This window comes from Muscardinus avellanarius (assembly GCF_963383645.1).
Source record: "Muscardinus avellanarius genome assembly, chromosome: 17".
In the NCBI taxonomy this organism is placed as follows: Eukaryota; Metazoa; Chordata; class Mammalia; order Rodentia; family Gliridae; genus Muscardinus; species Muscardinus avellanarius.
Window position 1 is genome coordinate 28,335,573 of NC_137803.1, and position 13,443 is coordinate 28,349,015.

At 38.1% G+C, this 13,443-nt stretch overlaps 1 protein-coding gene across 1 annotated transcript in view; it reads left to right on the top strand.

The window, feature by feature from the left end:
* The window catches only part of SKOR2 (SKI family transcriptional corepressor 2), a gene marked incomplete at its 3' end in the record, with an annotated part of 37,556 nt that extends 28,688 nt beyond the window's left edge, over window positions 1-8,868 (top strand). Inside the window, exons 6-7 of the mRNA XM_080714808.1 lie at window positions 1,027-1,094; window positions 8,806-8,868. Coding sequence (XP_080570934.1) covers window positions 1,027-1,094; window positions 8,806-8,868 — 131 coding nt within the window. The remainder of the gene's footprint in view (window positions 1-1,026; window positions 1,095-8,805) is intronic.
* Window positions 8,869-13,443: the final 4,575 nt, after the last annotated feature.

Genomic DNA, 13,443 nt, shown 5'->3' on the forward strand with positions numbered 1-13,443 from the left:
TACTTGCAGCAGTGTGCAAAAGAGAATGTGATTGTACTGGGAATTCCTGTGTAATTCATGTGTGCAAGGGATTAGACCCAATGGGGTATAAAATAGTGTGCATTGTAAGGTGGTGCACACTTGGGATTTGGGAGGCTGAGACAGGAGGACCACATGTTTAAGGCCAGTGTGTAGTAACTTACTGAGATCCTGTTTCAAAATGAAAAATAAAATAGGGCTGGGGTGTAGTGCAGAGGTATAACACAGCTAGATTCAGTCCCCAGTAACACACAGACAGACACAATACACCTTACCTCTCAGAATTTATCTACTAAATATAGAGTACTGAAAACCTTTCTTCAAACAGCCATATTGTTTACTTTAAAAGGCATAAAGTAAGAGGATTCTTTATGAAACTATCAGCGATATTTTTTACTAGATATAGTCATCCCTCAGTATCCACAGAATTGGTTCCAGGGCCTCCTGCATGTACCAAACTTTGTGGATGCTCAAGTCTCCTGTATAAAATAGCATAATATTTGTACATTCTCCTATACACTTTATTTTTTGTTTTTGATACTGAGATTGAACCGAGGGGTGCTCTACATCTGAGCTGCACTTCTAGGCCTATTTATTTTTTATTTTGAAGCAGGGTCTTACTAAGTTGCTGAGGGCCTCACTAAATTCCTGAGGCTGTCCTCAAAACTACACTCCTCCTGTCTCAGTCTCTCAAGCACTGGGATTACAGGTATGCATCGCACATAATAATACATGCACACACACACACTTTAAATAATCTCAAATTGATTTATAATACCTAATATAATGTGAATGCTATGTAAATACTTGTTATACCATATTGTTTAGAAACTAATGACAAAAGGAAAAATCTGTATACATTCAGTACAGATGTAATTTTAAAAATAATGTATTAATCCTAGGTTGGTTGAATGGATGCAGGACCTTAGATATGGAGGGCCAACTATAAACTAAAAGTAGATTTTGCACTTCGATTAATTTTTTTCCTCTACTTCTTTCTCCTACCAGATAATTTTCAGGATCAAATGAAAAGGGAACTAGCCTACCGTGAAGAAATGGTGCAACAGTTACAGATCGTAAGCTGCCTTTCTACTTTGCCTTTCTACTTAAACACATTCAACTTGAACCCGTTTTTTTTTTTTTTTTTTTTTTTTTTGCGGGTCTGGGGATGGAACTCAGGGGCATTCAACCTCCAAGCTATATCCCCTGCCCTATTTTGTATTCTTTATTTTGAAACAGGGTCTCACTAAGTTACAGAGGGCCTCGCTAAGTAGCTGAGGCTGTCCGGGAACTGCCATCCTCCAGTCTCAGCCTCCCGAATGCTGGGATTACAAGCGTGCGCCACCACGCCCGGCTGATCCGTTTGTTTTTAGGCCACCCAATGTGTATGAGACTATTTGTGTTTTTGCCAGGAAATCCTTTGGTCCACTTACCTCTCAGCTGGTTTCGATGCTAATTACCAAGAGATTTACTTAGGCACCAGCAAACAGATGTGCCAGTGTGTTTCCTCTAAATGTAACTACCTACCATGTGTTAATAGACAGATGCCTCAATTGTCTCTGTGGGCGAACCAGAGTACCTGCATTTTTTTTTTCCATGACACAAACCTCTAAGCACAGTGCTGGGAGCCACTGTCTTCTGCCCTTCTCTCCTTTCACCACCCACACCTGAGCCAGGCCGTCCACGGTGAACAGAACTTAGTATACAGCCAGTTAGCCAGCTACATGCACTTGGAGGATAATGAAAAGCATTATCCAAACTAATCATTCTTAAAAGTAATCTATTTCTATAGGAAAAAAACCAGGAAAATGTCTGATAAAGGTAATGGGTTTTTTTTGTTTGTTTGGGGCTTTTGTTTGTTTTCTGAATTTCTCCGGTATTATTCATTAGTGATTTTTAAAAATATACTTTTATTGGTGCATGGTAATTATCCACTTTAATGCGGATAGAAATGTATATACATGCAGCACTTGATGTTTCCCCAGATCCCTCTCCATTTCCTCCTCCTCCCCATATATATTATTGGGGTTGGAATTGATAACTTCACGTTGTTTAAACACTGCTAGTGCTTTTTAAAGCTGTATCCCAAGCTTCCTTATTTTTGTGAGTACAATGAAAAAACTAGTCGGCTCAACACTTCCAAGATATTTTAAAATCACCTAGATAAAGGCATATGCTGGTCTTTATTGACGCTGCCAGCATAATTATTATGATTTGGCTTGCTTGGCATTTTGGAGCTGATCTGTTATCCTTAGACCTTTAAGCTCTAATGTCTGTGCATCTTGTCTTGAAAGCCAGGTCTCTAGTTCTCTAACAGGATTATGTAAGAAAGATGGCTGTTAATGCCTCCTTTCTGCAATGGAAAAGTCACAGCTCTGTTCATGGAGATTCCTAAGAATCATTTTCAAAGCTGGCTTGGGTTTCATCACATTTTCTTGCATTTTGAGGGCCTGTAACTGTTAACACTCCTCCTGCAATTATACCATCCCCATTGCTCATTTATGGCTCTCAAGTCCCATAAACCCCTATATAAGATGCCCTATAAACAGGATCTTTCTTCTAATGTTGGTTTTGCTGGTGTGTCAGTTTTGTCTGCACCTAAATTCACTGGGGAGAAGATTTTCTTAATCAATGGATAACACATTCTTCACAGAGGTTAAAAAAATGTATATACTATTCTCAACTCTTATTTCTAGATTATAAGAACTATAGCTAATTTGTGATTAAATTTACTGTTTTTTATCCAAAAGAAAATTTAGAATATAAGATTGGAGATAGAGGAATATTAAATTTGAAGACCTTAGTTATTTTACATAGAGCATTATTTTTAGATCTTTAAAACAAAAATTTACTGTACATGGGACAAAAATGTAATTTCAGGGTAGTAGTGAGCATAGCAAAATTGACAATAGGAAAGGAAACTGAGAAATATTTATTTCAGCAACCTTATTTAAGATCCGTTACATAACTTTAATGTTTCAACTTATTTTTTGACATTAGGCTTCTTAAGCAAAAGAGAAAATGTTGTTGCATTCATGGAATAAGCAGATGGTATTAAAAGAAAAAAAAATCCCTTGTCCTATAAGATATGTGGTACCTGGAAGATACAAATTGGTATTACTAAATATTTTTTATTAGACTGTATTGCAAAATATCTTATCATCAAGTATTCATCGATCTAGACAAGTCTTATTCATTCACAGTCCTCTAGAGAGCGAAATATTCTTGGTAGCAAATTAAATAGTGTGGGAGAAGCTAGGATTTCCTCACAACCTGCAGGTACAGTTATCACTCCTCAAATTCACAAAAACACATCCAGGCTAACAACATGAAAACTGGTGAAAGAGACATAATTTGTCCCTCCTGCTTCTTTCCCCCTTTTCTTTTTTACATCCCTTGCCATAAAATGCTCGGGGACGCTATGCTGTCTCCAGCACCTAACACAGGGTCCAGCATCAAGTAGTTAAAAGTACGTACTTGTCAAATGAATCACCATCCAATGGACCCCTTGACCCATCTCATCTAATACTCACTCCTAGAGCAGTCCTCTTAATTTTCCTCCAGATTTTCTGGCTTGGTCCTGATTTCCTCAAATGTTCTTTTGCACACTAAGCAACTTCTACCACAAACTAGAAAAGAAAGGCATACTAGTGAATTCTGAGGTTATGTATTACTGTTGCATTGTCTACACCTAACAGATACAAGCCTTAAGGTCTGCAAACTTGCACTCAAGACCCAGCCCATAGAGCTAACTGTTGTAAGGTTTAACCTGATAGATAAATTGTGAGGTACAGTTGAGTAATAAATTAGATTTGGGGAGATCCTGGGGACTTAATCCAGGAGCATTCTAACTCTGAGCCACACCCTCAGCCTTTTTTTTTTTTTTTTTTTTGGTGGTACTGGGGTTCCTGGAAGCCCGTCTATCTCCGGGCTACACTCCCAGACCTATTTTATTTTTGGAAACGGGGTCTCCTAAGCCAGCACAGCTGGCTTCGAACCTGCGCGATCCTCCTGTCTCTGCCTCCCAAGCGCGGGGATTACAAGCGTGCGCCACCACGCCAGGCCAACCCCCCCCCCCAGCCCTTTTAAAAATGTAAAACAATGTCTCATAAAATTGCTGAGGCTGGCTTCAAATCTGCAATCTTCCTGTCTCAGCCTCCCAACTAACATGCCTGGTATGAGTGCTAAATTTAATGGGATGGCCCTTCTCAAAGTCGTGCCTTTAATAGTGGAACTAGTTAGGTCTTGGTGGCTAGAGATATTTTCATGCATGAAGGACCTGTGTTTTCATGATATTGTCTGTGGTGAAATTGATACAACAGACTCAGTGTTACTTGAACATTAATTTATCTAGTTCCTTATTCAGTTTAATGTATTTGCTAAAGCACCTGGAGGAAAGTATCTTTAGGAAATCCTAAGGATTATGAAGGAGTTGCAAAGTATCACAGTTATTGGCTTTCTCAATATTTTAGTTGAATGATCCCATCCATCAGTAAATATAGTTACATACATTGCTTCCTGAGAACAGAACAATCCACTTAAAATTATTTTATATTTAAAGTTTACAGAGCTTATATTACAGAATAGGCATTTTTCTTTAGATGAAATAAAAACCTATTTTGCAATCATGGAGAATTCAAATATATTAAAACCATCATCTTTTGTAACGATTCCCATAGACCCACAGTGCATTTATCCTATGTTGTTACACAGTGTTCCTTTCAAAAAACTTACATCTAAAGCATCTTGGGTATCATTGCCATAAAAAGAAAACTTATGAGTTTTTTGGATCCTACATTTTTAGATCCTCTGCTGACTATAATTTCTGTGCCAGTGTTTTCTTTCTAGTTTGTTAAATGCAAAGTTGAAATGACTGTAGAGTCAAATGATTGACTTTTCCTGTGCATTTATAAATAATGTGCATGCTTCTCAATGAGAGATTTAAAGCCTGTGTATTTAAAATTTATGCAGGGCCACAAGCTAACTCTTTAAAAACTAGCTTAAAATTTGAGTTTTGTGGTCCTTGATACAGTTTGTATTAAAATTCCCCACCTCTGCTTTGGGTTCTCAAATACCTAGGGCCTTTTATTTAAGCCATATTTATTCATACAAAACAAAGAATCAAATTCTTCTCACTGTGAATAAGTATTAATATTTAGCAAGTTTATGAAAATGTGTTTAGGATAATAAAGGGTTTTTTATTCACAAATTAATGGTGGTTCTTGAAGAAATTTGTTCAATTTTATAAAACAAACTCCATCATTCCTTTGGGTTAGGAAGAAACCCAAGATATTTTATTCTGTAAATAACCTTTTGATTCATCTTTCCAAAAATTGGATTGTGATGGTTCGAGACATGAGCTGAGATTACTAGGATGCCTTGCTAATTTTTCTTTTTCATTGCTCATTTGGCAACACTTTTTAAGCCAGTGCATCTGTGTATAAGCTATTGCTGCATTTTTGTGGGAGATGTTTTATTATTTAGCTCTAGCTCTTGAAGAACATTGAGAATCTGCAACACTGAGCACAGGATGAAGAGCTAGACCTATACTCAGCCTTTGAACCCACCGGGTAGCTAGCAGCACCGCAGATGGAGAAAATGTAGTGTTGAAGCGCCCTCTACTGTCTTCCCAGAGTGCTGCAGTCACATGCATTAGGGGGAACTGGTCTCAAAATTCTTCTATTAAAGGCCTCAATTAAAATAATATTCAATCAGTATATTTAGTACTCAAGTTTCATTCATTGTGTACTTGTATAAAAAGCAGTTTCCCATTCCCGATGGCAGGAACCCAGTGCCTGTTCTCAGGGGATGGAGCAAGAGACCCTTATCTTTGCTGGTAGGCTCTGGCTCCTGGGTAAGGACACTGCTATTCAGTGCTAGGGTGTTTTGTTTTTGTTTTAGGATATGAACCTGTTATGATTTCTATAGTCTCAACCCAGAATGTTTTGGAAAATATGTTTTACATTTTTTAGCAGTTAAAACAGTTTTACACTGTGTGTGTGGGGGGGGTGGGGGTGGAACCCAGGGGCATTTGACCTCCGAGCTACATCCCCTGCTCTATTTTGTATTATTTATTTTGAAACAGGGTCTCACTGAGTTTCAGAGGGCCTCACTAAGTAGCGGAGGCTGTCCACAAACCGCAATCCTCCTGTCTCAGCCTCCCGAATACTAGGATTACAAGCGTGCGCCACCACGCCCGGCTACACTGTATTTTTAAAAAAAGGATTCCCAGGCCGCTAGAGGATTTTGCTTTTGTGGCTAAGGATGTGTCGAAAGTAGTCAGGGGACTTGAGGCAAATCTGAACTTCATGGAAACAGTAGACAGACCCTGACTGCTCTTATTCCAACTATTGATCCATTGCCAGGCATCTTGACAGTACACTGTTTTCTTTAGTTCTGTGGCCTTCTTCTTATCTTTCTCAGTCTGAGATGTTGATTCATGTGAGTGTCTGAAATTAGGTTGACTCTCTCTTGGCACAAGCTAGGAAGTTGTGAGACACCAATCCTTTTTTTTTTTTTTTTAACAACCACAGATCAACTCCAGGGCCTCACACATGTTAGAAAAGCACTCTTTCTGTATCATTCATAATTTAGGACTTAGAATTTAATATATGTGATACCCAGCTCACAACTTTTTGCTTTTTTGTGTTTGTTGTTGTTTGGCATCTATTTCATTTTGTTTCAATGAAATAAATTTTAAAAATCAGTGTTTGGGATCATTCTTAATAGTAGTTTAAATTCTAGTCTGGGGCTTTGGGGAAGGACTATTGGAAATAGACTATTTTTCATTTCCTTCTTGTTGTTTGGGGGGAGGGAAAGAAAGAAAAGGGCATTTTGACTTGGCTGGAAAAATAGCCCCTGGCACTTTTCTTCAGGTTGTGTAATTTATTTGTTTGGGTGAGTGGCCCTTGTGATTTTAAGTTATCTCTTGAGAACATATACCTAGTAAGTCTTGTGGCTTCCAAACCTGATGCTAGAGACTCTTTCTAAATGTAACAGTGGCACAAACACATTTTATTGGCAGTGCACACCAGTAACTGCAGGTACTCCAGAGGCTGAGGCTAGAGGCTATCAAGCTCTGGGAGAGGCCGACTTCCATAACTTAGTGGGTCAGACTTAAAATAAAATAAAATAAAATAAAATAAAATAAAATAAAATAAAAATAAAAAGGGCTAGAAATGAAGCTCAGTGGTAGAGTGCTTGACTAGCATGCATGAGGCCCTGAGTCCAATGATCAGCATTGATATATATATATATATATATATATATATATATATATTCATGCCCAAAAGTTTATATCATTTCTTGTTATCTTAAATAAAAATATTGTATTCAAGACTGTTATAATATGCATCTAAGAAGAGAGGTGACCTGTGTGCTTTGGCACACCGCAGCCTAAGCCATAATGGAAAAGGGAGATTCAAGGGTGCCTCTCTTAATAGCAGGTGTAGCATAACCTACGGTGAAAAGAAGAGGTAACAAGAGTAGGTCCCTGTGAAACTGTCCTTGTCATAGTTAGCTAGCTGATCTCAGCCTACACCTTAAACTATGAGATTAGAACACTGAACTTTTTATGTTACTATATGAATCATTAATTTCAATGCTGCTATCGATGCCCTTTCTCAGATATGCGCCCATCTGATATGTTTAATTAGGGATTGTGTGTCAAAACAGTGAAGTGGTTATCTTAATCATCTCCTTTTTCCATTATAAAGATTATTTGATTCAGTAGACCTGTTATTATGGTAAAGTGGTCCAGCTTATCTTAGTCACTAGCATGGCTATAAATTTGTAATTCCTTTCCATTAGTAAAGGTTCATATGTATGGACTGGTGGATCAAGAGAATAAAATATATAATATGCTGGGAAGGTGGAGGTATATATAACAGAATTCCAAAACATTGCCTAACTGAATGAAAAATAATTTCCCTCAGTACTCTGATGTTACAGTCCTAAAGGCTGAATATTTCTTTAAACATAAAATGGGTTCAAATCTTTGGAGTCTCAAGTTTAGCCTTGTGATGATGCAGGTAAGTAACACAATGAGTACCTTAGCTGGGGTTAGTGGAGAGACAAATATAAATAATACATGTAGTCCAACTTAAGCCACTTGAATTTTCTAATGAAAAGTAGCATATCAAATGTGATAGGTTTCAATCACAACCTCAGTATTCAAAAGCACTTTCTGAGTTTATCCAGGTAGAACTCTCAAGGGTCATATTTCCCCTTTAGTACAATTATTTCTATTCCTTCTTATCAATTATTGGGAATATACCCAAAGTAGTGGTTTGTATTTAGTTAATCTTATTTGTAATTTATAATGATACGATATTTTATAAAGAAATCACTCTATAAACTGAAAGACTAAATTAAACTAGTTTGCAATCACTTTCTTGTTTTGTGTCCTTGGACATATTTTAAAATTATAATTCACTTTCATATAATAAATAATAATAATAATAATTATCATCTTCATCATCATCATACCATACTACTAAATGCAAAATTTTAAAACTTTTTAAAGTTAAATGTCCTTGATAACCTCAGAGATTATCTATTTTAGCTAGAGCAAAAATCCAGTGTGACTACCAGTTCTGTCTTCAATATGCTTTTTAAACAGGCCTTAGGAAGGCTACTGCAGAAGCCCTGTATGGCTGAGCAGAGACCTCTTCCCCTCAGGGAGGCTCCATCGGCATTCAAATTGTTAAGCATGATGAAGGGTCTTTATTACACATCTGCCTCCAAATTTAGCTTACCTGGATGTCTCTGCTTGTTTTTGTCTTACAGATCCCCTATGCAGCAAGCTTGATTAGGAAAGAAAAGCTTGGTGCCCATCTCAGCAAAAGCTAAAAGGTGAGATCACCAGAGGAAAGAGATTTTCTTAATAACCTGTATTGTTATTGCTGGTGTTCTGAGAGAGAGAGAGAGAGGGAGAGGGAGAGGGAGAGGGAGAGAGGGAGAGAGGGAGAGAGAGAGAGAGGAGAGAGGGAGAGAGAGAGAGAGGAGAGAGAGGAGAGAGAGGAGAGAGAGAGAGAGAGAGAGAGAGAGAGAGAGAGAGGGAGGGAGGGAGGGAGGGAGGGAGGGAGGGAGGGAGGGAGGGAGGGAGGGAGGATGAGAATGAGAATTTTACTAGAGATTAAACTCAGGGGCATTCTATCTCCTAGCTACACCTATACCTCCAGTCTTATTTTTTATTTTTTATTTTGAAACAAGGTCTCACTAAGTTGCAGAAAATCTCACTAAGTAGCTGAGGCTGGCTGCAAACTTAGGATCCTCTTGTTTCAGCATCCCAAGTATGTCTGGCTTGTTGATTGTATTTGAAAAACTCAAGGGGTTGGTAAAATTGTATCCAGTGTTTAATTCAATGCAGTGATGAACTTTGTTCTATCTGGGAACAAGACGTCCCAAATGAATGGCCAAGTGCACCTTTTGAACTTCCTATGGAAAGTTCTTACTCAGTCTGCGAAGTGTTGCTCACTCTGTTTTGAGGTTTTCTGCCCCTTTGGGGTCTCTCTGACATTCTGGTACTGCCTATTTGGAATGCTTATGGTGTATCTTCTCTTTCTCTCCTTTACTTCTAAAACATCTTCCTGAAATCTGATTTTCAGTGGGTTGCTATGGATGGTGATTTGTGCAATTGGAGGCTATACAGATCTTTGAGACCTGAATTAGGAATAGTACTTCATTCTTTCCTTAACTCAGTAAGAGTTTCTCAGATAAAGCCAGGTTCAAGGTCACATCCTTGTAACAATTTAAAAGACAAGTATTCTGGCCACTTAAGAAAAAGCAGACAGTAAAAATGCACTGACTTTATTCATATTGTGACTAAGCATTTTTTAATTATTATGCCAATTCTGGTTATTGAACCCAGGCCTTGAGCTTGCTAATTAAACACTCTACCACTGAGCTGCACCCCTAGCCCTTGAGCTGCATACCCAGTTCCTAAGCATTTCAAAAGCAACTCTTTGATTCTATGGAAGAAGACATATGTATTTATTAGAGTTATAGGAATGAAGAAACTAGGACATAGTTGTTTGTGTAACAATATGTTACAATGGCCCAAGAACTGGAATTGCTAAATCAGGGGAAAACTCAGATGCCAGAGGGTGGCATTTGTCACCGCTCACAGCCAACTAGGATTGTGGCCATTTATCAGCTTCATCCATTCCCAGCAGAACAATTCTTCCCACTCTTTCCTTCTGGAACATATTTGCAACACAGTAAAATTTATTGACAGAAATAACTCCTCATAAGGCAGGCTCATGGTTTCTTTTCTCCATGACTCTCTTTTACACATCATGTCTCTTCTTTTGCGCGCAGCTGGTAATCCTTGTCACCATCTTTATTAGTGACAATTTTAGTATTCGTCTTAAATAATTGTAATTATATCACATTTCATTAGTCACTCTAAGTCTTCTCCAAAACAGACTCTCATTTGTATGCCTTCCCTTAATTTTATACCAAGGCAACTGAGGCATAGAAAATGGACATTTTGTGTCCATGATGCAAAGCCAAGGAAAGATTCTAGGCTGGCTCCCAATGTTAGAAGCTTGCGCCTGATGCATGGATTTGTTGTGCTGGGTGAGCAGAATTTTCTTCAGATACCCAGACAGTAAGTCATTCTGTTTCCATCTCCACAAAGTCACACAGAAATGTGTCTGTGAGTTTAGCTATGTTTTACATATTAAAATATTTTTATTAAGCCTAAAGTTAACTTTGGATGATTTCTTTCACATAAAAATAGACCATCTTTGCAGAGTAGTGTGAAATGAAAATTTTAGAACATTTAGATTCTAGTACATCTTAACTTAGTGTCAAGGCAATCAGGGAAAAAGGATCCAAATTTTGATAAGCTCCACATGTATAATAGTTGAAAATGTCAAATTAATTTTATTTCAAATGAAAGAGAAATTATTAGCATGCGTGTTTTAAAATAACCTTTTTGTTGAGGTGTAACACACACCCAACAAAGTCTACACATCATCAATTTACACAAATCGTGAAGTCTGCAGATTAAAACTCAGTGCACTTTTATAAGATAAACTCACCTAGGTTCCCAGCACTCCATAACAACTGTGTGCCCCCAACTCCATCCAGCTTCTCCCACCCTCTACCACAATTCTGCATAATTTTGCCTGTTTTTTTTTAAATCTCTGTGTAAAGGACATTGGATAGTCTATTCTATTCTGTCTATTCTATTCTATATTCTATTGGATAGTCTTTTCTATCCTATTCTATTCTGTTGGTCTGGCTTTTTTTACTCAGCATTGTGAGACCCACCCATTAGTGAGGTTTGATTGATATGTAGGAAGTTCAGAAAGCTCTCCTACTTCCCCAACTCATCTTCCATGTCAAACATGAGCCCATCTTGCACCTACACAGTGAACACTCATTGCCCCGACACCAGGTCTCTGATGGTGACAAAACGATGGTGAGGTAGAAAGAGATTGATTTGTGTTTAGTAACTAATGCTTCCTCCATGCTGATTTTGTTTCCATCCTTGCAGACAACAGGGATTTCTCTAAGTAGACCCTGGTGCTTTCTGAAGATTAGTGGTTACTTAAATGCTTAGCTAAATCAGCCAAGCAGAGAATCGCGACCATATTGTTAAAGGCAGTCTCGGATTCGCAACATGCCAAGCCTGCAAGGAGTTACCCCAAGAGAGATAACAAAATCAAAATCATTACACCAAGGGAGAGAGACAAATTCTGTCTTGCTGAGTGACCGCAGGTTTCCAAATTAAGGACTGATGCATTAATGTCTTCTGCAAGAGTGACCCATAAGGTAGTGTGCTGTGTTCTTGCCACCCAGTGGATTCCAATATGACTATTAAGGAGAGGAAGCTTTTCAAAACCACAGGCAATCCACTTAATAAGCTGAGCAAGTACCACCACATACCACTACTCCACAAATCTTTTCTTGCCCTACATTAGAACCTAAGAAATTTTATATTGAGTCAAAATAAAGGTCCATCCAGGCCAAGATGCTAACTGTTTAATTCCATCAGAAGAGTCAAATTACTATTCTTAATGTATCACCCTCAAAATTTAGGTATATACATTGAATACTCTTAACTTGCCCTCGACAACTCCCTAAATATTAATTACCCATGGGCTTATTTGAGCCTTTCTTCAACCGAGGCATAGTCAGTCCCCTTTGGGGAAGTGAATTCTATTTGTTTAGCTACCAGCTGTGTAAAGTGCACTTTGTTTTACTCCAACTTCAAATTGTTTCTTAAAACAAGCCTTATTAGACACTGTACTGTTCTGCATATTTGTCACATTGTGAGTGTGTGAGTGCAATGGAAAAGATTTTTTTAAAAATTTCAGAAAGTCATGCATTTCACCCTTTTATCTAAGCCTGTCATTCATATACATATATATATAATAAATATATGCATATATGCTATATATACACTTTTATTAGTGCATTGTAGTCTTACATTACTTGGTGAGCCCCCGCCCCTAGTCCAAGCTCCCCATAATTATTCCTAATGTTCTTCCTTGGCACTAGTTCCGGGCTACACTCCCAGACCTATTTTTACATTTTTATATTTGGAAACAGGGTCTCCTAAGCCAACGCGCGGCTGGCTTCGAACCTGCGCGATCCTCCTGTCTCTGCCTCCCAAGCGCGGGGATTACAAGCGTGCGCCACCACGCCCGGCGTAGTTCCTTCTTTGACACAGTTCCTGCAAATGCAGCCTGATAGTCTTTGTGAAATCAGTAGCCCAAATAAAGAGGGCATGATATCAACACCAATTTAATTATTACTTTACACATTTTCTTTCAAGAACTTTTAAACATTTTGCAAATATCATTTGTGAAATTGGCTAGAGAAGTGAGTCACAGGAAATGTGCATTTATTTACTCTGTGGTCAAGTTGGAAATGATAGTAATTATTATTTACTGGGCACTATCTATGCAAGATTCTGGGCTAAAGGCTTTGCAGTGTTATCCTTACAGTTGTGTAACTCTATAAGTTTTAAAAACTCTGTTATTATCCCCACTTCATACATGAGAACACTAAATTTCAAGATCAGAAGCTACCAATGACAGAGCCAGGGTTTAGTCCTGGTCTACTTGACCGTACAGCCACTTCTCTGTCATCCTTGATCCCTAGGGCTGGTGATGAGGAAAAGTATTCTAGACAGAACACTACCTCCTTATGTTATCTTGACTTTCAATCTCTGAGCCCCTTTGAGTTTCACTCTTACCTATAAATAATGGATGGATAAACCCAATCAATGTCTCTTCCAACTCGAAAATTTTGGCTATCAGCCTGGCATGCCAGTGGTCTCCAAAGAAGCTTCTTTATTAAAACCATTTGCAACAATCAAGGGATGACCCCTTCTTTTTGCCTTATGCCTATATTGTTTTTACATAACCAATTGCTACTTTGCATACTTTTGGAGAGTTTAAGAGTATA